Below are 26,077 nucleotides of genomic sequence, written 5' to 3'. Positions count from 1 at the left end.
TGCCAACCGCATGGTAAAAAGCATTAAGCGGTTTAAGAGAGCTTTGCCTGTCAATCCGTAGGCAGCGCCACCAGCTTTGCCATGCAATAGCATAGCAACGCTGGTGGCGCTGCCTACCGATTGACAGGCAAAGCTCTCTCAAACCGCTTAATGCTTTTTACCATGCGGTTGGCATTCTGGGTTATAGTAGTACGTTTTCTGTGGCCTTAGTCACTAACAAGACTACAAGATCGCGCCACTCATCCTACACTCATCCTTCACTCATATTTGGGTTAAAATACGCACATAGTGGCGTCCTTATCTTAAATAATTGATGATAATTGATAACAGTAAATTTTCAGTGACTAAGATGATCATTAGACACCCAGTAGCAGTTATTCAGTAATCTACCAAAGTACCTCGGGTCATTGTAGAACATCTGCTGGGTGGCCTGTCCGTGATGAACGTCCCAGTCCACTATGAGTATCCTGCGCATACCGAGGTGGTCCAAGGCGTGTCTCGCTGCCACTGCCACGTTGTTGAAAAAGCAGTAGCCGCAGAAGTCGCTGTGCATTGCGTGGTGTCCGGGGGGCCTGCCACAGACAACTGTGTTACCTTACTCCTCTACACTAGTCGGGTTGTTATGTGATATTTCTCATCCATAATATTTATTTGAATTTTATAAAACTGTTGGCATTTTCAAAATTATGTATAAGGTAACAGTCCAAAACCTGATGTTATTGGTATCCAACATTAACCTTTTTAGATCACTAACACAATGGTATCTGGGTCCCGAATTGATCCCGCTCAAGATTAATCCATCAACCTTCACATTGAATGGTCAAAGTGCTTGCCTGACAGTCAGAAGATTGCCAGTTCAATCCTGGGAAATTTCAGTATCTTTTCGTCGGTTCAAAACTGAATCCAGCTATAATCATTAATAAGGTCCTGGACAGAGAAACTGCTGATATTAGTCAGTGGCAAGCTACATAAGTTACCTATCTCACTCCGAATTTATGTCCAGCTTAAAATACACTCCCCAGGATGCGTTGCTGACTCATTGAATTGAACTACCGGCTACCGAGAAAATACCCCTATACTTGATAGAAGGGCTCTTTAACTATAATTGTTTGTTAAAACCCTAAAGAAAAATACCCAAATATGAGTATTTTCTCATTTATTTGACCAATAGTAAACAACAATTTAACATTTTTATAGGAGCAGTAGTAAAATCACTTGTTAATTTTTTACTATTTAACTTTAAGAAAGGTGTGTAACTACTATACTGTTGTGTCATTATAATGTGTACTTTATATTGTAGTGTCTCTTCACAGGTAGGCCTACTAGATAAGTTTACAGCCTATCAGGCTACTTACCTCACAATAGCCATCCCGTTGTGGACATTGCCACAACACACCTCATGCACCAGTTGTATTGTACAGCCGGCAGATAACAAGGCCAACTTGTACGTCTCCTGTGGAATGAAAAGTACAATCAATGCCTGCAATAAGTTAAGCCATACAACTGTATCAATACTCCATACTGAAATCGATATAAAAGGTATTGGAATAGATTGATCCTTTATGTAATGAACAAAACTAAAAGATAAACGATCGTCCAATTGATAATCACAATTAAAGAGATAGCCTATAGATTCATAGTCATTGTTTTCTTCCCTTTTCCAAAAGAAAGGACAATCTAAAAACACCATTGTTGAAAACTTTCAAAATTTCTTTTGACTATTTATTTCCATTGAAAATTTGTGTGCGCACATGCATTCATTGCCGTTGTAGAGGTCCACGTTTCGGTGATGGACTATAGTTTGGCCGCTTAGAAAACAACCTGCACGCTAATGCTAAACCAATGCTGGAGGAGGTCGCTTTCGAAGCGGCCGAACTATAGCTTGAATCAAATAAATATGTTAAACTTGATTTTGTACTGAAGCACCACAGTATTTTTACAATCGACACAAGATCTAATGAGAACAGATACCGTAACTCTACTGTGTAATCTTGTTCCTCATTGCCTTCTTGGTCTTAAGTTTATAGCAGCTGTCATGTATGATATTGTATGTCATGTGTTTGCTATGTTTATTTATTTGTTGTAAATAAACTTCACTTCTACTATGGACTTTAGAAAACATACTGTGTTGTCATTTTATTCCAAATTATTATAAAGGAAATCAATTATAAACAAGATACTGAACAGGTGTCAATGGTCAAACCAGCTGGAGTGGGGAGAAGAGATATAATTTAGCTCGATCAAAACCCATTCGACTTTGAGGCTTTTATCCAAGATACTGTTTATCCTCACCGGATGAATGTAGACAGCATCAAACCCAGAGGCAAGCTGCTCCATTTGCTGCAGGTCCTGACAACCATCGGTCTGCTTCAACCTATCAATATGTTGCTGGGAGTGAACTGTCAACAGCTCAGTCTCCGTGGCCTCCCGCCCCTGCACTATCTGACATCTCTCCACCAGTCCCAGCTCTACACACCTGTTACACCACATTACAAAACATCTTTCATACCAACCCTTTTTATTCTGTGGATTATTCAGAGATATAATTATGACTAATATAATCCTGTTTCAGGGTGACCAAAAATCCTGAAAAAACCAGTTTACCTTGCGGGTTTCCGATAGTTTTGATTAGAGTTGGGCCAACACTTGGCCAGAGGGATCGGTTCGTTCTGAAAATGATTATCGAGTCAAGCTCAGGTCAAGTATCAAATGTTTGGGAAGATAAACAATCAAAAATTGATGATTTTGTCATGATCGCGAGTGATGTTCACAGTTTCGTGGCGATCGTGAGGGACGATGGTCACCGTGACCGCGGAAGATGTTAATGATTTTGCTGTTACCTCAGAATCTGTTCTAGATATTACCATGACCGAAAGAAGCCGTTAACAATTTTGCTGTGTCCGCAGACATTAATGTTGCTGTGACCACAAACTATGTTCTCACTTGTTGATGACCATGGGACAATTTTCTAGATTAATTAAAAATCGTAATTTAAAATTAATTTTTCACAAACTAACTTTAGGTTTTCTTGGCGAAATTTCTTAATTCCCACATAATTCCTGGCACACAAAATTCATGCATAGTGTCCGGCTTTCCCAGAATTCCCAGTCTGATGCCAGCATGCTTTTTCTACTCATCATGTTAACACAAAAGCAATTTCATACGTCAAAGTACTTGGACCATTAAAGTGTTTTACTTCCCATGCCTCATATTCGTGGGGAGCGAGCTGGCTTAGTGAGGGGCTTTGGTTCCTGAGTTTTGTATTCAAATCCCGCTAATCACCGATTCATTTTAACTATGTGATAATGCCGCAACCCTCTAGGCTTGGCTTGGAGCAGAGTGTAAAACTGTTTCGAGCTAGAGCCTTGCTTCCCATCATGTGAAGGTGGGACATAACAATATCCACCACCTTCGTAGAACAGTTATTTGAGGAGGGTATTGCATTTTGCTTAATTGTTATACAAAAATGAAATCACCAATAAATTCTAGTGTGTATTATATACTTTAGGCTACCTGTCTAAAGTCTTGCTGAATCTGTCTGGACACTCCTGATGAGCAGAGTCCCAGAGACAGTGATGATTGACCATCCGAGTGTCATACACCAGCCCTGTCATCCCCCGCCGCATGTCTCTAGCACTCTGTGCCTACAACACAAGTCAACGATTTTAAAAGAATCACCATTTTAAAACATTATTAAATACAATCAAAAATGCATTTGCCTTGTAATATAAAAAATTAAAGTAAACAAACCTGTAGGAAAAAATAACACATGAGATTTTGCAGATCTTAAGTTATACCTTTGACTATTAATACAATAGTCAATGGTTATACTAATACATCGGTTAAAAATTCAACAGAGGACTATAATATCAATTCAGTTTACAATTACAAATTCATTAACTAAACCAATCTATTAAAAAGTTTGGTAGGATAAGCAGTAAAACAAGAATTTAATAAAAAGTTTACATAGGAAAATGTAAGGGCTAATGCACAACTTACCTCATCATAAAAATCAGACATACTAATACAAATAAACCTTCTTTTGTCCCAAAACTAGGAAAAAATTTTACAATGGTATTTCTAGGTACAAAAATGCCATATGTAACAAACAGGTTCTCAGTGCACTAAATAGTTGAACCGTACATTGTTCCCAATTAACTGTTTAAATACCTTTGTATTCAACTCAAGATAGCACTTATCTAACAAGTGGTTCTGTTCCCATTAAAGTAGAACACACACATGTGCATGCTATTGAAATCAGCTGAGAGGTCATCTTTTAAATTGCGGAATCTATTAATATTCTTCTGTTTCATTATTTGATTGAAGTTAAGTTTTGAGATAAAGAGACAAGAAACTCTGTTATATATTCTAAATAAGAAAACAAAAAAATATTTTAAGGTTCTAATCCAACAAGTTACTTAACAATTAATAATCCATTAAGTTTTGTTTACTTTAAATTGTGCACACTAAATTTTATATAAATTTATGTACCTTTTCGTAGACATCTTCGACACCAAAAGTTTCATTCTTCTTCTGGTTTCTGTAGTTTTCTTTTATATCTTGGAGTTTTGAGTTTAGCTTTCCTACAGGGGCTGGTACAGTACTGCCGACCTAAAACAGTTCAATTTATTGACAAGTTTTGAGATACCTTGGTACCATTATTGGATAAATCTACGAGTCTTCTAATTTTTTTAATCCATAGAATGATAATGAGTAAAAAAGAACAAAATACCCTTCCCGAAGCAAACCTGCACACTAAGCTAATTTTCATGACCAGGTTAGATTTTCACTGAAATATTCCTTAAAATTGTCCAGTATTATCATGATTCAGATTCAATTACGTACATAATAGAATCTATATCGATAAAAGAGGAAGTATGTATGTATATATAGTTGGTATTTACTCTATGGACTCCGAAACTGCTTTACAGATTGTAATGAAACTTTCAGGCATTATTAAGCATTATTCAAGGATAGTTTGTGTGAAGTTTGGTGCAGATACGTCAAAAGGGCTCCGCCCCAGAGGGTTTTAAGGGGTCCAATGTCAGACTTTTGGAACTACAATGTTTACATTTTTTATAAATATAACTAGGGGCATATAGGGACATAAGTCCCTAAAAAGCTCAAAATTTTAAACAACTTATTTTCATACCGGTACCGTATTTAAACAAACTAAGAATCCAATTTTTTATTTGTCAAGATGGATATGCCTCTACACTATATCTTTGTCTAAAAAAGTCTCTCTGCTTTGGTCGTTGTTATGTAAATTTATGAAATCCAATGTTCGTCCTCTATGCGTTACCAAACAACCATCTGATCGTGATGAAACTTAAGGGAAGTAAATAAGTACTATACAAAATGAACAGTGTTTTATTATCCACATTGAGTAATATTTCATGGTTTACATAGTCGCGGCCGGCTCGACGTAAGCGTGCACGCAACGCGATGGTTTCTGTTTGTAAATACTTTTTAAATAAAATGTATTTTGGTTCTGTGTTCGGTAAAAACTTTATCTACCTATGTATTTATTTATAACAAGTCGTTCTACGAGGATTGACCTGATGATGTGACCAGAGGTGCCCATCCCCCCCAAACCCAGAGGCGCAATCCCCCCCCCAAGCCAAAGGAGTAGTCCCCCCTCCAATTTATGCTGCCGTCTATTTAAACCTACCCTCCCCTCACCAATTTATCTGACAATTTTCCCTTTGCCTCATAAAACAAGCATTTAAAGTATTTAGTAAACTTGAGGTACGAAAAACAAACTTGCTGATAATCAAAATAAAATGTTTAATATGAAACGTCATATACATCAATATAAATCTAACTAATGGACGAATTAGAAGTTTTTCCATTTATAATTCAGAATCTGTATTGTCAGCCAATATATGTGTGCTCAGTATTGCAATAGACAACGTCTTCAAAAAACGTACAACAATATAGGCCTACTCGGTGAATTACTCTACTCCAACACAGTACTGTAACTGTACAATATATTAGGTGGCGTTAATTTTTACAGGGCTTAAGAATTCAAACAGCTTTAAGTGCATTACTTTGGCAAAAAGTATATTGTTTCAAAATTATAGGCAGAGTCACGAAATAAGACAGACTTGTTGCTCGCCACTCCCAGGCTGCCTTCTACAAAAATCACCGGGCAAAATACCCACAGTATCTCTTAATAATTGCCACCAGTACAAAAGGTTTTTGTGACGAAGTAATCTTATAATTTATTCATTTTGATTGCCTTTTATGACTAATAATGGTAGAAACGCATCTTGTCAGACAATCCGTTTGTACACAAAACACGAAAAGATAACAGATAGGCATATCAATTCACGCGTGTATATATTGCCGCGGGCAGGACTGGAAGTAAACTGAATCAGGTAATGACGGAAAGACGTGGTCTCTGGATTGATGTTTGTGTTATCAAAAGCTGAAATTGGACTAATTCTAGTGACGCAGGAGAGTGTTGAAAATATAATGGGATTCATGATTGATTTTTCCATTCAAAATTAATGACAATAATAACCAATTTATATGGTCTCGACATTCTACATTACTGCAGAAAAGGAAATTTATTAAATACTTTGAGGAGTTTGAAATATACATAAAACTATTGACAGCACAACATTTTTTAGTGAAAACACTGAATCCCATTATATTTTCAATACTCTTCTCAGTCACTACAATAGTCCAATATCAGCTGTTGAAAACGCAGACGACAATCCAGAGACCACGTCGGTCCGTCATAACCTGAACCTGATTCAGTTTACTTACTTCCAGTCCTGCCGACGGCAATGTACGAATTGACAGGCCTATCTGTAATAGTTTCGTGTTTTGTATTAAATTTTTGTCGTATTCTGACGACACCTCCAGAAGTGGATCTTTTTTAAATCCTGACGATGGTGGAGTTAAAGAACCACCAAAACATATGTAGCAAATAAAACTCGACACTGGCATATTAAGGATTGTCTGGCAAGGTCCGTTTTTACCATTCTTAGAAGCTATCTTAATTACGAACGGCAAAATGTTGTTGGGGGTGATAGTGAGCTACTTAGAAACACTTTTCGGGCTGCTTATACAAAATTATACATTCATGACAGCTGGCAAAAAATATCCCCCCCCCCAAAAATCTCAAAATAAGTCCCACCCCAAAAATTCCTGGGGCGCAAACGCGCCACAGTACCCCCCTCTGGGCACCCCTGGATGTGACTGTCGTCACGAAACCAGTCGTCGCAAGAAGAAAAAGGATACGGAACAAGATAACAGTTTATTTTATTATTTAAATCTTCAATATCCAGTAGTAGGAAGATGAACTCCCTGTTTGTTTTTTTTGTTTGAAGTTCAATCACACATTAACTACTGGTCGGATTGAGCTGAAATTTGGTATTATGATAGCTTAGCCTAAGTTCCCGATTAACTTAACATATTGACATACTATTTTCTCAATGATCCTTTCGGACTCCGCCCCAGTGGCTCTGGAGATTCCCATATTAACCTTATAAGTTCTCATGTTTAAAAGGAATTGCTAGTACACAGTATTTAAGTATAAATATATAAACTAGTTTTTAGACATTATTTAAATCCATCCATGTATCAGATAAATTATTCAGGTTACTTGTGTTATTTTAATAAAAATATTAAAAACCTCACCTGATTGAGCCTTGGAGATCTTCTAGAAGATTTTGCATCAGATTTCTTTTGGGTTTTGCTCATTTTTAGGTAAAGAATGTATATTTTATTACAAAATTAAGTTTGAAACTCACATTATACTTAATTAATTTTTTTATCTGTCACACGTATGAAGTCATCAATGCTGATATCACAACAATCCTGTAAAATAGACACGGTTATAAAATAGGTACATCCGGTTTATGACAAACCTATTTATATCTTCAAACTAAATATTAGTTGTTTACATTCTGTTTTATCTTGTGAGAAGTTTTGTCAATGGCCTACTTTGGTAAGAATTAACTTGAGATAACAATATCAGGCCATTCTTGTAGGTACAGTAGGTGTCTTTATAACAATCCTACTGATATAAGTGAGAAAGTTTGGATATGGATGGATGGATGTTTGTGACAAGTAAACATGAAAGAAACTAAGCCGACAGGTTTGATTTGATTTGATTCATGGTGGTAAATTTCTGGGGGTAGAATTCCGCTTCCCCCATTAATGGACTTATTGTAAAATTGTGTTTACCGTGTAATTAATAAAATAAATCTACAAAAGAGCCTTTCCTCAACCTAGCTTTCCTTGAGATAGTGATGACTCTGTTATACTCGACACTGTAACAGATGAGACCTTGGCAACTTCCCAACATTTTTTTCCCCGCAGCTGCAAAAAATCGAGAAAATTTGAACCCGGTTTTGAGTGATAAATATTCAGATCGCGTATTGCACCCAAGAAACAAAGGTAGCCTAATTAAATCTTCGATAATGAGTGGGTAACATATGACGGCAAGAAGAGGAAAAATAAATCTTGCAGTTCTGAATCTATGTTGAGCGGTGAAAAGAACCGACAAATCTGCTAAACTGACGTCTGATCCAGTTTCAAACAAAGCCTGGTTATTTATAACAAGAGTGTATGTCAATGCTGCTGTAAATACTGTTAAGAATCATATCCAGGCCTATTGTGATGGTGAAAACATACTATGCGAGAAAGTCCCAGTGAAGTTTCCTGACTATATCATTTAAAGCTGCTGTTCCTTTGGATAATAAAGAGGCAATTCTATACCCTGACATTTGGCCTTAGAGGGCATTATGGTTGGAAACTATTCCTTTCGAAAGAAATTTTATCGAAAATCTAGTGGATATTTGTAGGCCTATGCTGAATATCCCCAGGAACTACTTAACTCCTACTCCTCAGTTGTCTTCCCTCCTAACAACTGTACCTGTGGACCTAGGCCTACGTTTGTGTTACGTAAATGTCCAATGTGTAAGGACTAAAATAAACCTCTTATATGTCCCGTGTAGTGAGGTTAGGCCTGATGTACTGTGTTTGTCTGAACATTGGATGAATGAAGATGAATCTCACAGTTTTTAACTATTGAAGACCAAGGTTTGGCTGATGCTTCTCATATATCAGTTTATACTTGTGGGGGATCGGCAGTGTACCTTCATGTTGACTTAAAAGTATAAAGTAGTCAATCTTAAGGACTTTCGTATAGAAAAAGTGATTGGACTCTCTGGGGTAATTCTGTTGGACTATTTGATACTGGTGGATCTGTTTACCGTTCACCTTGTGGTGATTTCTCCCTATTTATGACTCTCTCAGATAAATGCCTTGCATTTCTGAATAGGCCTATCTTGGTGGTGATTTTAACATCAAACTAAATCTGGACGTAGTGAGAATAACAGGTTCACGGATGTACTACGCAGCCAAGGGATGTACTTGTTTAATCGACTGCCCACCAGGGTCAAGTACTGCCTGGACAGTGTTGCTTCTGATTGTGACCCAAGCCTGTGCACCATGGAGCTTCCCTCTACTGTAGTTGCTGATCACAAGACGGTAATAGTGAAGACGACCCAAGGTTCGGTTAGTCCTGAACTCACTTTAAATACTGTACCTCTATGGCAAAATAGTTAGGCTATAAGAGAAGTTTCAGAAATCTAAATGATGTAAGGGCCTTGATAATTTCAAACAGGACCTTCTAAACACAGATTGGAATGAATTGAATGGTCTTATCACTATGGAAGAGATGCATTTGAAATGTTTTTTTTTCTATTTACACCAGACTTTTTTACTTAAATTTCCCTGAGCAGGTTAAATCTGGAATGCTTTAGCCAGCTGCACTTTACATCCTACACTCATTTGAATGAAAAAAAAATTGATTATTCGATTGTTTCATTTGATAGCCTATATCGTTTGGTTAGTTAGGTTAACCTTACCTGACTGATCAAACAATATAGCCTAGGTAACTTATCAAATAATAGATGTATCGATCGATATTTTCATTCGAATGAGTGTAGGACGTAAAGTAAAGTGCAGCCCTTTAGCCTAAGCAAAATATGAGTGTTTTGAAAGTCTGAAAAACTTTCAATTTTACCCTTCTGTTGTCGACTGGTTTACCCCATGTTAGCGAGATGGAAAACTGTAGTCCTGATACTGAAAGATAGCTCTCAGTTGACATTATATATAAGAATTTGAACGGATGGTGTTTTTGGCCTCTAAGGATCTCAAAACAAAAAAGTAAATCGGTTCCAGGTTTTACCATGAGACCTACTGTAGAAAAATAATTTCATGCATCCTGCTAGAGTACTTGAACAAGGCTAACCTTTGCTCTACTTGTTTCCCAATAAGGCATGTGTACTGTGTAGGCCTAGGATCAAGAATCAAGAATCAAGAATCAAGAATCAAGAATCAAGAAGTTAGGTCCAATCTAGGTCTAGTCAATTTAACTTTGAGAGTTTTTCAGAAAAAGGGTATTGAATCATTGTTATGCTTAACTTACATGCCTCAATTTCCCAACATTTGTAGTAATGAGGAAAACATTATTCAGTTGAGTAAAAATCCCACACAACAACCTACACTAAAAACATAAACATGACCTCAACACAACCGAACCACTACCACTGTCCACTCCACTCCTGCTGACTCCAGTCCAGTCTCCAGTCTCCAGTTCGGTGGGGCACACGGGAGGGATTAAGGCTAACATATCTTGTAGTGTCAGCAGCGTTCTCCGCTGGAACCGCTAAGTTGAAACAATTTTAAATTAAATTTTTTTTATAAAATTAACTTTTTGATTATACCATTTTTTTATTATAAAATAAATTTTAAATTTTTAAAATTAAACTGTCATAACATAACCTAACCAACCAAACTTGCTGAAACTATAACAAAGATATAAGAAGATAAAAATTGAATAAAGGTTCAATATTAAAAAAAAAGTTCTGTTCATAAGTAAAATTATAAATGCATCATATTTTAACAAAAGATGTACAGTAAAGAAGTATTCACATTCTAAGCAAAAATCGTTGATAAAAAGCTAATGTCCCGGGTTGGTCTCGAACCCGAGACCTCATCCGAAACGCTACCAACTATGGCAAGAACGCCGAAAAAGCATTTATTTGGGACATTCGATAATATAACAAAAACTTGTCTGAATACTTTTGTTGTTTAGTTCCTGGACCGGGAAAAATAATATTGAAAAGAAAAAAATACTCAAACATTGTTGAAAGTAAAAAAAAAGTATTATACCTCATTTTTTATAAAGTTAAAAAGTGATGTATTTATATGTATACATTCGTAAGCTACGGTCTCCCATGGTGGAAGGAAAAAACATAGGTGTGCTATTCCCACATATTCTGACGTCACTCGGATTGCAAACAAAAGATCACCTGATTGTAACTGTCAAATTAGTATATGTATTTGTTTTGATTTAGTTGTTATTGTTTTTATTATTATAAAAACAATAACAATCAAATCAAAACAAATACAGTACATACTAATTTGACAGTTACAATCAGGTGATCTTTTGTTTGCAATCCGAGTGACGTCAGAATATGTGGGAATAGCACACCTATGTTTTTTCCTTCCACCATGACGGTCTCCAAGATCACGCCGGACGGCCAGCGTGATTATACGTAATCGTTTACTTATATACAACAGACACTCCTATCTATTTACTGTCATAGATTAAACAGACTCCCTTGTTGGTTAGTCTGTGAACTCACTAAGTAATGCCATAGATTAAGGGGGTATGTTTTATCATAGACTAACCAACTAACCAACCATAAATAGACTTTTCATCCCATTGTAAATTTTTAAGCACGTTTTTCGTGTCTAGACACGAGTTAAAGGGAGCCGTGGTCTAGTTAATGTCCGGTGGCACTGCTGGGGGTGTTAATGTGCCACGCTGATTAGGACTCGCACTGGACAGAAGGTGGAAAACTCGTGTCAGACGTGATCGCTCGTCCTTGGAAACCACGACCATATAGAAGCATGGCTTCAACTTAAACTTGATTATATGTAATCACGCTTATCCACTCACACGCTGTCCGTCCGGCGTGATCTTGAAAACCAAAGCATTTTGTCTTGTTTTTTTAGTCTTATGGTTTATTGACATTTACATACATGTATCATGCATATATATGGAAATAAAGCATACCATTTCATTATTTATTCATTCATTCACCTGCACAACGTAAGAGATATCTCTTATCATAAACCTACGCAAAACCCATCATTCCAGAAGCTCTGGTAAGAATTCCTTCGTTCTACCTTTTTTTAGCTTTTATATATTTTATATGTAAAGCTAAGAAGGTAGAATGAAACCATTAATAAAAATGTGGTTAATTTGTATTTTACCCAACCATATTTTTATTCCCTCGTTCACCTTCTCAGTTCTCAAGCAGTTGCTGCCAGGGTTAGGGTTCACTTACTCTACGAATCATTGACACAATGAGCCTCCAAATATGTAATTCTTAAAACACATGGCTCACTTACTCTACAAATCATAGTCTATACGAGCTTCGTAAATAATATTGAAGGTTCACTTGCACTACAGGCTCGTATACTATACGAGCCGATCAAAAATATCAAATAAATGAAGAGGGTTCACTTACTCTACAGATCATAGTGCCTATGAGCCAAGCGTATGAATTCTTGAATAATTCAGGAATAAGCTCGTATAGTATACGAGCCAAAATACTGAATTTAAATAAATTACAGGAGTAGGCTCGTATACTATACGAGCCTATTTCATGATAACTATTACACAAATAGAAGACGGCTCACTTACTCTACAGTTCATTGGCACAATGATCTGTAGAGTAAGTGAACCCTCTACAAATATTAGAAGGCTCACTTACTCTACGGTTCATTTAGCTACTCGTCGCGCGGTTTGCAGCGCATCGTTGCAGGCGTGTATGGTAAACCAATACCGCAGTTCTGCCGTTCTGCCTTACTTCTGCCGTTTACTAGTCTTGCAGCGTGAAAGAGAGCTTGTTATGTTAATGCATTGTTGAATTTTTAACTTGTGTACTCGTTGCTAGAAATCAAGCAATATAAGTACCGGTATTACAGGAGCTATTTTAGGAGTTATTACAGACTTAATTTTCAATTAATTAAAAAGACTCACGTAAAAGCTTATGCAACTAATGGAATTACTTACTGTGTTATGAACATTTCTATATAATTAAAGTTGTAAATATTTTAAAATTGTTTAGAAGATTGCCTTTTTAGTGTTTTCTACAAACGTGTATCAACTTTGTAACGTTATTTCCAAGATCAATTATCTTCTATTTAGTGGAATTGGCCTTAAGAGGAGACCCAAAATAAAAATTCATCATTGTTACAAAAGTCATGGTTTATTTAAAATAAAACAGTTTCTTCTAAACACTTTCAAAACCAAACCCAAAATCAAACTGAAATTTATTTACTTCCATTAGTTTTCTTTAAATATAAAAAATCAACAAATTTAAAACATTCGGCTAATATTTTTTATGGGACATTTTAAAACCATTAATCACTGGTACACACTTGAGCCCTGTGAACAAACAAACCCCGTTCCTAGCTTATCTGTCTACAATACAAATACATATTTCTTTAATGTTTCAAACTTCTTTAAATTGAAAAGCTAAACAATTGAATTAAAATCCTTCGAAATTAAATTAGGTTACATTAATTTCTTCCTGAATGAAATAAAATTTACAATTGCTAAACTTTTCTAGAAACTTTAAAAACTTTACTTTAATTAGCATTTATTATTTTTAGATCCAAATTTAACTCTATTAAATAAATTCTAAAAGAATAAAAAAGGTGCATTTTATATTTACATATTTTACTAATTGAAAGAAAAGTTAAATATCTAATAAGAAAACATCTATGGTCTTTCTTGTTATTACAATAATTAGCAGAGAGGGAGGGATAAAAGTGAATGAATTAAAATAACATAAAAAAATAAAATAAACTTACTACTCACTGAGTAGGCTGCAGAAAATTCACCCCAGGTCTGGACACTGTACATCTACACTCTTGAACTAACAACCCCACATGGAAGCAGCTCCCTTATATAAGATATCTCAGTTCTGGAACCTTCTACCCCTACTCTGGCCAGCACATGCACTGGACCAGGTGATAAGGAAGCTTCCAGAGCTTTCTTATCAAGAAGTCTTGCTACTGCAGGCTACTCTTGACTATTGTAAATGTAAAACTTTAATTTCAAATCATTACAACAAAAAATAAAATAAAAATTATTTTCTCAAATTTCTATATGAAACTAAACCATGTTACAACTTAAACACATAGCCGCAATAATGTTAATGTGCATGAGCATTTTCGCCAATGATAATGTACCAATGTCGACCGTACCAATGTCTAAACTTTACTTTCAAATGGATTTGTTGTTAAATTTTTTATATTTATACATCATACATAATTTAAATGTTTTTACGTGACAAAATAACGAAATATAACAAGCTAGATTACATACAATATAATTTAGGCTTGAGCTAATGGAAAACTGTAGTTTTCGCATACTTGTCTTAACTTACAGATTCAATTACATCCTTTGTTTACCAAACAAGATATTTACATTTATTGAAAAAATAACACTTAGACAGATCAATAATTGTAAATTACGATGACAACTGCATTTACATAACAATCATTATACAAAGAAGTATGTTTTTGTGACAAAGAGGTCAAATAGAAATTTCTTTTAGAACTATATAATTTATAAAGACCGGTCTTTTACAGTAATATGGTTTACAGTACTTATTAATTGCGCAGTTGTTAAATGCCCTTATAAACATATGAAAATTAAAAATTTAAATTATTAAATCATTTTCTTTACAAACTCATGAACAATACAAAACGTTCGCTGACCCCTCATAGAAATGAAAAGTAAAGATGATCGCAAGATCTCAAGTTCAAGTCACGTTCTCATGGGCAAAGACCTGGCTGAGAACAAGCCAGGCATAGATTGAATTTCGATTTTAATGAATAAAGTGTAAAAAAAATTGCCTGATCTGTAGTTTTGCAAAGTGTTTTTAAATTTTTGAAATCTTTATTAGTTTGGGCAGGATTATTCATCAAAGTTAGGTTTTCTCCCATAAGATTAACATGGAGGAATCTAAATATTTAATTGGAAACTTTGTGTCCACTAATTCGAGAGAACGGCTGGGCGTAGAAACTTGGTAGAGGTGTCCAAATAAAGGTTTTGGTCTGTAGATGAGTTATCAAAAGAAAAACTAAGTAAATTCCCTTAGGGCTCTGCCCCAGAAGCCTTTAAAGATCCCTCCACAGATTTGTTTACATTTTGGTCATGTGGATAATACTTTTTAATGAAACAGCTGTTAATTTTTAAACTTAATTTTAAACAACACACATTTATTAGGAGTTACTGAACTGTCCAAAAGAAGTATTTGCAATGTTATTTTCTGTTTGATACTTTACATCACTCGAGAAGTAAGGAAGTTGTATACATCACGCTTGGGATAGGGAAGTTTAACATGGCGGGTTAGGTAAAATTAATTTTCTTCTGTATCATGTCATGTTTTTCAATATAACGTTTCATTACGAAATCAGTTAAAATCCTTTTATCACAGTAACTCTTTCAATTATTTCTTATTGAACTATCTTATATCTATTGTACGGGTTGCTGTCTGCCTTTTTCACCACTTTTGTCTATATTGTATCATATTATCTTTGACTATCAATGATATTATTCTAGACAGATCATCATAGGTTTATGAAATTATTGTCATACATGTTTTCAAACGTTGGAAAAATCTTCGATTGTGTAATACAATACACAATAATACAAGTGCAAAAGGACACGTTGCCCATATGAGCCGTGTCCATATTTTGTTAAATTAATAATAGTTTAGAGCAACTGGATAAAACATTTTACAATATTTATGTAGAAATGTGTCAATATGTGTATGATTTAGAAAGTCATTAAGCTGGAAAACTTCAATTTACTGCAGACTTTTCAGAGAGGTTACTTTGATGTATTCATTCAATACAGAAACCTTGCCTAAAATGGTATACCTATCTTGAATTATTTGCAGCGGCCTATATTACGGACCGTGGCCCACTGGGTTGGTAACAAAATTGAAAATAACACGACATTTTGGCTGTAAACAATAGCATAAAGAGTAAGTACTATTTAAGCAGCTACTGTCGTGACGTAAAAGTCATAATTCCTTTTAATTTAGATCACATCATCCTTTATAAGATACGTTGATTAACAATGCATGTAAACGTCGATATTTACGTAACAGCCAATTTACAGTATTTATTTTTATTTTTGGAAATGTTAAATTGCTATGTTATTTGCATTATTTGTTGCCAATGAAGCTGCGCGACCATTTAAACAAGGAGGTCCCTAAAAGTTCAAGAATAAAAGCCAACTTCACTTCAAGTATATTCCACTACACCTAACATTCCGTAGAGAGATTATATTGACAACTTTATGAAAATGATAAGGCTGAGACAGCTAACTGCCATCCCCCATGTCACGCAATTCCAGCTTTAACAGTAACCCCACAACCAATTTTTCAAAACTATGCTGGAGGGTTATTTGTTGAACAGAAGTACGATAAGAACTGACGCGTTGTGACGAAGGAAAACTCCCTTTGAAGTTAGAACGTGTCTTCTCAACAAGCAGATATTTTTTTCTCAAATAAAATCATAGATTAATCTGCATTACACTGATGAAATCGCGGAAGTGTTTAACTACAAAGGATCCACCAATATGATTTTAATACTATTTAAAGGTTCTTCCAAAAGAAGAGATACCAGTTAACATACTAATAATAACTCCGATGACGTACGGCAAGGGAAATATTTTAATCATTGAATGATCAACCATTTTTGTAACTAAATCAATTAATATCATTATTGTTTTTACATTTATTACTCTTTAAACAATGCTATTCACTCAATTTATCGCAGTTAGATGAATTAGAGTAAACCTTGGAAGTAACCGTCGATTTCGACGGGTTTCACCTAGTCTATTTATAATTTAAAACGTGACAGGGTTTTTTATTTAACGACTCTGAATCAACCACTTGACGGATTTTCACGATTTTTGTGTTGAAAGAAAGAAAATTTTGAGAACTAAGGAATGTCGAAGGCATAATTTTAGTTTATTATCTTCTTTATCTTTCTCAGCATTTTTGATTGGTATCTTTGGATAATTTCTATATTTGAAGTACTCGCCAAACCCCATAGTTGCACTCCGTATGTCCATATTGGTTTCAATATCGTTTTATATAGCAATAATTTATTTTCTAGACTAAGTTTTGATTTTCTTCTGATGAGCCAATTTAACTGATTAGATTTTAAATTTAGTTGTTGCCGTTTTCTCCAAATGTGTGTTTTCCAAGTTAATTTCCTATGTAAATGGATACCTAAGTATTTAACCTCAGTTACTTCAGGAAGTTGGGTGTTTTTTATTGTGACAGGAGGACAAGAATTTTGATTTAGAGTCAAAGGAATGTGGACAGATTTAGTTTCATTAAATTTTGAATCTCCATGTTTTAAACCAATCAGTAATTATGTTCAGATTTTGCTGTAAATTTAGAGAAGCTTGAACTGGATCACGATGAACAGACAAAATTGCAGTATCATTCGCAAATGTATCAATTTCTACATACATCAATTCTACATATATTTACGGACCATACTTTGTGAGGACCATGAAAATAGTCCAACGCACTGAGGACACATACAAAATGACCGTTAGTTGAATAATTACTGACTATCTGAGGACTATTGTTTTTGATCATCCAAGTGAGTACACACACAAAATACTGTTAAAATGAGTACTTCATAACTATGTGAGGACTTTTATGTATAAAGCACTGCCATGTGGGTATTTCTCGTTTGAGTCAAACTGTTATTGGGCATCGTGTAGTGGAGTACGGCAATTTTATCCAAAGCGAGAAAGTCGCTTAATTCACACGTGAAATTAATTTTTACCAACATTTTTCAAGAGACCCAGGAGAGTAGGGTAAAGACAATTTGATAGTAAATTTAACAACCCCGCCGCATCAATCCTGCACAATAAGCAAGTTTCAGTTTGCCTAATAGACATATGTTAACTAGAGTCTTAGTGATAGACATATTACAGTGCAAATACAGTGTATTTACAAATTAGGCTATCCAATGACCTATCTATACTATTATAAAAAAGAGGTGGTGTCTGTGTGTATGGGAAAAGTAAACGCGAAAACTACTGGTCGGATCGGGCTGAAATTCGGCATGATGATAGCTCATATTCCCGATTAACATATACACTGTAGGCATATTTTTATCCCAAAAATCCTTCCGGGCTCCGCCCCAGTGGCTCCGGAGCAAAGGTTCCCATGTTAACCTTATGAGAAATGGAATTAATGAATCTTAACAGCTGTTTCAATTAAACAAGTTGGTTCTGTTCTATGATTTTCAATAGCATTAAAGCTACAAGGATTACCAACAGGGTGCAGCACTAGCATTATTTCTTTTACATTTTTATGACAACAGCTAATTTGCAACCAAAAGGTGAGTGAGCGTAGCGAACGAACTTCAACCTGGAGGCGAGTGAGCGTAGCGAACGAGCTAACCTGAAGGAAAGTGAGCGCAGCGAACGAGCTCCAACCTAAAGGTGAGTGAGCGTAGCGAACGAACTTCAAAAAGAACCGAAATTTCTTAAACCATGTCCTCACTCATAACTGCTATAAGCATTTGATACTTATATGCCAACCCCGTACGAAGGACGGGTACTCTGCTAGTTAATTAATAAAATCGGTTCAGTAGAACTGTAGATTTAATTGTACAAAGCTTAAGAACAACATCTTTAATTCAGTATTTTCTCACTAGGCCTACTATACATTTGGAGGCTGCTTAACGTTTTTGCAAATAACTTTGAAATGGCGAGGAAATCGACCAAAGTGGAGCGTGATATTCTGAAAGAGAATACTGAAAGAGCATACTGTTTCATTAAAAAGTAGTGTAAAATTATACATATTGTCATATTTGATAGATAGATTGGCATTAATTTGGCTGGTTACGTATACAGACAAATTAATATTTACGTAACAGACAATTTACAGTATTTATTTTGCTTTTTGGAAATGCCACATTGCCATTTTATTTGCATCATTTGTTGCAAAAGAAGCCACATGACCATATAAACGAGTAAGCCCCTAACATTACGTAGAGAGATTAATTGACAACTTTATGTAGCCTATGGCTGAGACAACTAACTGACATCCCCCATGTCAATGAATTGTAGCTTTAACAGTAACCCCACAACCAATTTCTCAAAACTATGATAGAGGGTTATTCATTGGCACAGAAGTACGATATGAACTGACGCGACAAGACGAAGGAAAAATCAAAAACGGATATACATCCCTTTGAAGTTAGAACGTGCCTTCTCAACAAACAGATATTTTTTCTTATATAAAATCATAGATTAATCTGCTTTACACTGGTAAAATAGCGGACATATAGAAATCACTACTAAAAAATTATAAAAATTTAGCATTTTTTTTAAACCAGAGCAGGTAAAGTGTTAAACTGCAAAAGATCCACCAATACGATTTCAATGAACCCTGGGTAATAGTAAGTAGTGTGCTGCTCCTAGTATATCGAGCTCTAAATATTTGCGTTACCAACGGAAGCGCAAACAATGGCATTGTGTCCTATTGTACAAGCCTTCGAGCGCCCGGTTGGCGGTTTTTTGCTGTGTCTACTCACTACTGCTTGATTTCATCGCAGAGGCGCAGTGTGCGTGTTGTTAAGCGTCACAAAAATGCAAATACCCCATTTATATTATTGAGCGAAGCACTTATAATTTTGTGCTTATTTTTGAGCCTATATGTATTTTAATTTATAAAGGCATTCTGCACATCCACAGGAAACTATCTTTCTAACAGTATGCGTAGATTTTCCCTGCGATGCACATAAGCTGAGAAAAAAGGTTTTAAAGCATACTAGCTGTTACCCACGGGCTTCACCCCGTTTTAATTCATAAGTATTAATAAAATTATTGATTGGTTAAGTTAAACTTGAATAAACAAAACAGAATACAGAAATACAAACAAATAATTACTGTACACCTGATTTTAATAAGGAAATACATTGAAAGAATAACATACAAATAAGGACAGCTGAGGTTTTTTTTTAACATTATGTATAAGGAAAGTTCCCTTTGGAAAGCAATTACGACCTTAAAGGGTGATTTATGAAATAATGGATAGTTTTGCGCAAGGTTTTTCTCGTCATGACGAACATTTTAAGTTTATGGTTTATGGGGGTGTGACTTGTAGTTTTCTCAAAAGTTCATGGGTACTTTTGGCTTTATATATAGATTTCTGCTTGCCTATTAATATATATTCACTTAGATCAAGCATCTGCAGTTGTTCGCATTTCACGGATTGTGGCTCATTCTGTAAGTAACAGCTGTGTTTACGTCGTATACATAAAGTTGGGCATAGCTTGGTTCAATGTAGAGGGTATTAACGGTCCAATCAGATAGTAGTATGTTTTCTGTGCCGATGGTAAAAGGAGTCCGAGTACTTAAAATTATATAGACTAACTGAATGATGTCGATTCATTTTGACACATCGTTTTTAAAAATCCATCCATTATTAACGGATTAGTATAGTGTTTCGTAGAAACCACCTTCACGTATTATATATAAGGAGTACCATAAGATATTTTTATTAACATTTGACATTATTACACACCAAGTTTAACATGGAGGATTCGAAATGTTTAATGTCAAACTTTGTCTCAACTAATTTGAGAGAACGGCTTGATAAATAAAGGCATCCTTATATATAATACGTGAAGGCGATTTCTACAAAACACTACTCCTCCGTTAATAATGGACGGATTTTTACAAACGACGTGTCAAAATAAAGAATTTTTTGCGTAGACGCCCCCTTTCACCAATTCATGTAGTAAATATCCTCGGGCTTTGCCCCACAGGACATCAAAGTTGGAGTTTCTCCCATAAGATTAACATGGAGGAATCTAAATATATGATTGGAAACTTTGTCCCCACTAATTTGAGAGAACGGTTGGGCGTAGAAACTTGGTAGAGGTGTCCAAAGAAAGGTCTTGGTCTGTAGATGAGTTATCAAAAGAAAAACTAAGCAAAATCCCTTAGGACTCTGCCCCAGAAGCCTTTAAAGATCCCTCCACAGAGTTGTTTACATTTTGGCCATGAGAATAATACTTTTTAATGAAACAGCTGTTCATTTTTAAATTGTATTTCAAACAACACATATTTATTGGGAGTTGAATTCTACTAAATAAGTATTTGCAATGTTATTTTCTGATTTTAAAATTGATTTTCTTCTTTATCATGTCATGTTTTGCAATATAACGTTCCATTACGAAATCAGTGGAAAATCCTTTTATCACAGCAATTCTTAAACTATTTCTTATTGAACTATCTTATATCTATTGTACGGGTTGGTGTGTGCCTTTTTAGCCACTTTTGCCTACATTTTATCATATTATTCTACAAAATATCAAATATTTATGTAGAAATATCTGCTCTTATTGTGTCTAATAAAATCCAAACTTAGAAACATTGCCTAAAATGGTACCTATCTTAACAAATTATTTGCACCTGCCTATATTACGGACTTTGGCGCACTGAATTAGTAACATTATTGAAAATAACACGACATTTTGGCTGTAAAATATGGTACAAAGAGAAAATACTATTTAAGCAGCTACTGTCATGACAGAAAGGTCATATTCCTTTTAAACTAGATCACATAATCCTTTGACTGGGACGGGTGGCGTCGTCCTGTAATCCAGCTACTAGGAGGTCACGAATTGTGGATATTTATAGGAATGCACTGTGGATGCGATACTCCCTGGTGTGGATTAACGTACGCACGAGTGAGTACTACGACTACCCGCAGTGCTATCCTGATAATTATACCAATTCATAAATACCAATGCAAAAAAATTTGGTTCCAATTCAACTATAAACTGTAGGTCCCTTGGTTGCCATTCGCTGTATGGGCTATTAATTAACAGCTAAGGAATGTCGGCCTTAGTCACTAACAAGACTTCAAGATCGTGCCACTCATCCTACACTCATCTCCATTCATACTTGGCTCACCTACTATGAATGGTCGCCATAAAAAAAAACGTATTAAAGGATTAAAGTATTTATCATGTACGTTGATTAACAATATGTAAACGACAATATATACATAACAGCCATTTTACAGTATTTTTGCTTTTTGGAAATGTTCCATTGCTATGTCATTTGCATTATTTATTGCCAATGAAACCGCCAAGATCATATGAACTAGGAGGCCCCTAACAGTTCAAGAATAAAAGCCAACTTTACTTCATGTACCTATTCCACTACACTTAACATTCCGTAGAGAGATTATATTGACAACTTTATGTTATTGATAAGGCCGAGACAACAAACTGACATCCCCCATGTCAAGGAATTCCAGCTTTATCAGTAACCCCATAGTCAATTTCTCAAAACTATGCTAGAGGGTTCATTCATTGGCACAGAAGTACGATATGAACTGACGCGACGTGACGAAGGAAAATCAAACTTACACTGTAACGAATATACCTCCCTTTGAAGTTAGAACGTGTCTTCTCAACAAAAATACGTCAGAAGCAAAATTCAAAATTAAGTTAAAAGAATACCTTTTAGAACGTGCATGTTACTCTGTTGCTGAATTTTTTGAACAGCCCAATTTATATAAATATAAAAAGAAATTATTTGCATTATATTATTGTTTATATTCAGAAGTAATTTAAGTTGACGTTTGTAATACAATGTATATTGTCTGACTACAAAAAATGATTTGATTTGATTTGATTTGATATATTTTTTCTCAAACACTGATGAAGTCGTGGAAGTGTTTAACTACAAGATCCACCAATACGATTTAAATACAGTATTATTTAAAGGTTCTACCAAATGAAGAGATACCATATAATTGAGCGGAGCGAGCGAAGCGAGCGAAGCTCTTTGGGATCAACTTCAATGCAAACAATATAAAGCCGCGTTTACACCGGAGTTTCAAACAAAAAGTTGCAAACTTTTATTGCAAACACCAGTTGCAAACAGTAGTTTCAAATAAAAGTTTGCAATTTTTATTTCATGGTTTTGTTTCCATGTTTCATGAAAATGTTTGAAATAATTTCGACCTTGATTGAAATATCATTGATTGATAAAAAAAACTCCCACTTGGTTTTCCCATCGTCGGCCCCCGATCCAGACTTATTGCCCTTTTTAGATTCTCTGTTAAATTGAATTATGAGGTTCCTCATCCTATTTTGGACCTCTGCCTTGCTTAAGTTAATTTCCCGTGAAATGTCATTCCACGCATAGTTTTTCTTGTTTTTGTTTTTATAATCAGAAATAGTTTGATTCCAAAGCACTTCATGTTCTCTATAAAAGCTAATTAACTTAATAATATTGTAATCTCTTCACTCCATCTCACTCAGTAGATCATCACTCACAACACGCACGATACGAGATAAGTCACAACAATAACGAGGTAGCCGTCCAGACAGGGTACTGAGTCGAGATACAGGGTGGTGCGAGTGATCACGTGAGTGAGACAGGAGGTGGTAGCGTACGGGCGTGTAGTCCTATTCCGCCCGAGTTTTATTTCGCCCGGAGCCTAATTACTCCCAATTCGCCCGCGGTCCCAGATTAAGGGTGGGCTCTACCTCAGCTCGGAAATCTCAGAACGATGTTCGAAGTGTCCGCCAGACTGCGCCGTGTCGGTTCAACCCAGTTGGAGGGGAAGGGGTGGGAGGAGCAAGGAGGTTCGCGAGTTGACTGCCGCTCCCCGCTAGGCAGTGCAGTGCCCTGCGGAGCTCCCGACGCACACACGCGCAAGCGCAACCAGGTTGTTATTTGCGCGTCCGCATATCTTTTGCTTCTGCTCAAACCCCCATCATGCCCTGCCACCGACACTCACTGGCAGCAACGTGACGTTCGCTATCGCTCCCATAAGCTTATACAGTAAAAAGTAAAACATTCCTAAATATTGAGTCTTGTTTGTCATTATTGAATAAAAATAAAATACTTTAGTTATACTTTGTAAAGTATCACTACATTAAATTATAGTAATCTTAAGTTTTTTTTAATCAACTGTTATAATTATTTATTTTCTTTTGTTGATGTTTAAGATTTTCATTATTATTTAACTCTATTCCATCTGTAGCTACACCGTAATGGGCACAGAATCAGTCGGTATCTCACAAAAAAATTGAAAAAAGTGTTGTTAAACATTACCATGTTATTCTTATGGAGAAAATTAAAACCGTTTTAATTTACTTGTTTATGGATACACTGTATGTTGATAAAATTTGGCAAATTCATTAATTTCAGTATATTGACGTATGGTCAAGAAACACTTTTTACCTTCCCCGTAGCAGCACACCTAAGCACTCGTTAAATCTAATGTTATTTAAATAGGAATAAGTTTGTTTTATTTCTGGGAGTATCTATCTATAATATTAAAACGAAACAGTGTTTTTTTATTTCACGATTCTGAATCAACCACTCGACGGATTTTCATGTTTTTTGTGTTGAAAGAAAGATAATTTTGAGAACTAGGGAATGTCGAAGCCATAATTTTAGTTTAGGGTCCCAGTTTTTTAGAAATTAAGTTTTAATTTTTAAAAAGTCTAGCAGCCGACGCTAAGATTCTAAACTAGCTTTTGGCATAAAATAATTTGCTTAACATAACAGCTGTAAACATTCAGCTTTTGTGTCACAAATTCAGCATTTGGATAAAAACATGGATAAAAATGTAAAGACATACTGAGGGTTGACTTATTTATACTATGTGTAATGCTAATCATTGATACGTTCAATTCTTTTGTAAGAGGATGACAGATTAATTTAATATACATAGTAAAATACTAGGATGTTCAAATTATTTTTTAAAGCAATCTTTGTAATATTCGATTTGTTTTAGAGCAATATAATTTGTTTTAACTAACAGCTGGTTAAATAAGAATGCCCTATTAGAACTATGAGGTTATTTACTCTGATTTTGTCATTGATTCTTAGAAATAGGTAAGATTAGTGGACCACCGAGAAAAGTAACACCATCGATGTGTACAAGTCGAGGATCTGTACACGAGTTAAATGAAAAAGATTTGCAAATTATTTTACTGCTCATCTTTTTTGGAAAGGGTAGGAAAATCACAATTTTTACATGTTTTAATTCGTCTTGGCAGCTTTTTGTTTACAATCAATGTTTTTGAATGCTTGAACTTTGTTTGGATTAGGCCCGGAAATATTGATGTCATAAAGATGGAGATCAAGAATCCTCAGGAATACGATTTTAAATTACCACCACAACCTCAGACGGGTGTTATCCAAAGATATACAGATGAATGCCATAAATTGAACACAACGTCATCATTGACCTAGGATACTGCAATTAGACTAAACATCCTTTTATGAAATCTAAAAAAGTTGTTTGGCGTGTGTTTAGTTGTGGTTACATTTGGAGGCGCTGAATTTTTTATAGTTGAAATAAATGAATATGGGGAATTACGATGTACATTGATTCAATGAGGGTGGTATAATTATCAAGGATATTGGAACTGATAACGGGATAGATAATAAACATAGACAATTAATTACGTCACTAGCTTTACTAGCGTTTTTACTTTTTAAATTCCTTCAACATGTGACCAGTTCTTTTGTTCAAATGAATATTCTTTTTTTTTACTCAGCTGTTTACAAAACAAACTAATATGTTGTTGTGTTTACTTTTCGTTGTTTAAACTTATTTATTTAGCAATTGGTGCAGTGAAATTGACATAAAGGATGTGTGTGGACGAATCGTTTAATGATGTCAGGACACCAACGTTTTAGTTATGTGTACTGTGAATTTTATTGGATGTTTTCGTTTTATTTTAGGGAGTTTCAACTCAGACCTACTGGAAATTGTGTATAGTATGAGTAATTTTATTGTGGTAATATTGATTATGGAAGAGGTAGGTATGCGATGGAAGGTGATATCATTAACTAGGCCTATACACTTCTCAATTGATAATTACTCATTCTACTGTAGGCTGCAATAACAATTTTCTTTATACGTGTAAACTAGCTGTT

The 26,077-nt window shown here is 35.2% G+C and overlaps 1 protein-coding gene across 3 annotated transcripts in view; it reads right to left on the bottom strand.

Moving 5' to 3' along the window:
• Positions 1-10,559, bottom strand: part of LOC128988998 (histone deacetylase 6-like) — a 30,960-nt gene extending 20,401 nt beyond the window's left edge. Inside the window, exons 1-7 of one of the 3 annotated variants that reach the window (XM_054410848.1) lie at positions 10,451-10,559; positions 7,651-7,830; positions 4,492-4,611; positions 3,514-3,644; positions 2,293-2,476; positions 1,356-1,453; positions 399-572 (exon numbers count right to left, since the gene is read on the bottom strand). In XM_054410848.1, the coding sequence (XP_054266823.1) occupies positions 399-572; positions 1,356-1,453; positions 2,293-2,476; positions 3,514-3,644; positions 4,492-4,611; positions 7,651-7,713 (770 nt within the window). In that variant the 5' untranslated portion in view covers positions 7,714-7,830; positions 10,451-10,559. Of the gene's footprint in view, positions 1-398; positions 573-1,355; positions 1,454-2,292; positions 2,477-3,513; positions 3,645-3,999; positions 4,095-4,491; positions 4,612-7,650; positions 7,831-10,273; positions 10,306-10,450 lie in introns of those variants that run through there. The other 2 variants (XM_054410847.1, XM_054410849.1) reach the window with 2 other exon arrangements.
• Positions 10,560-26,077: the final 15,518 nt, after the last annotated feature.

The sequence above is a fragment of the Macrosteles quadrilineatus genome, unplaced genomic scaffold (genome assembly GCF_028750875.1).
Source record: "Macrosteles quadrilineatus isolate MER2022 unplaced genomic scaffold, UCM_ALF_1.0 Scaffold_3__2_contigs__length_128488019, whole genome shotgun sequence".
Classification (NCBI taxonomy): Eukaryota; Metazoa; Arthropoda; class Insecta; order Hemiptera; family Cicadellidae; genus Macrosteles; species Macrosteles quadrilineatus.
The sequence above is the reverse complement of the archived record's forward strand: the minus strand, read 5'-3'. Positions and strand labels throughout refer to the sequence as shown.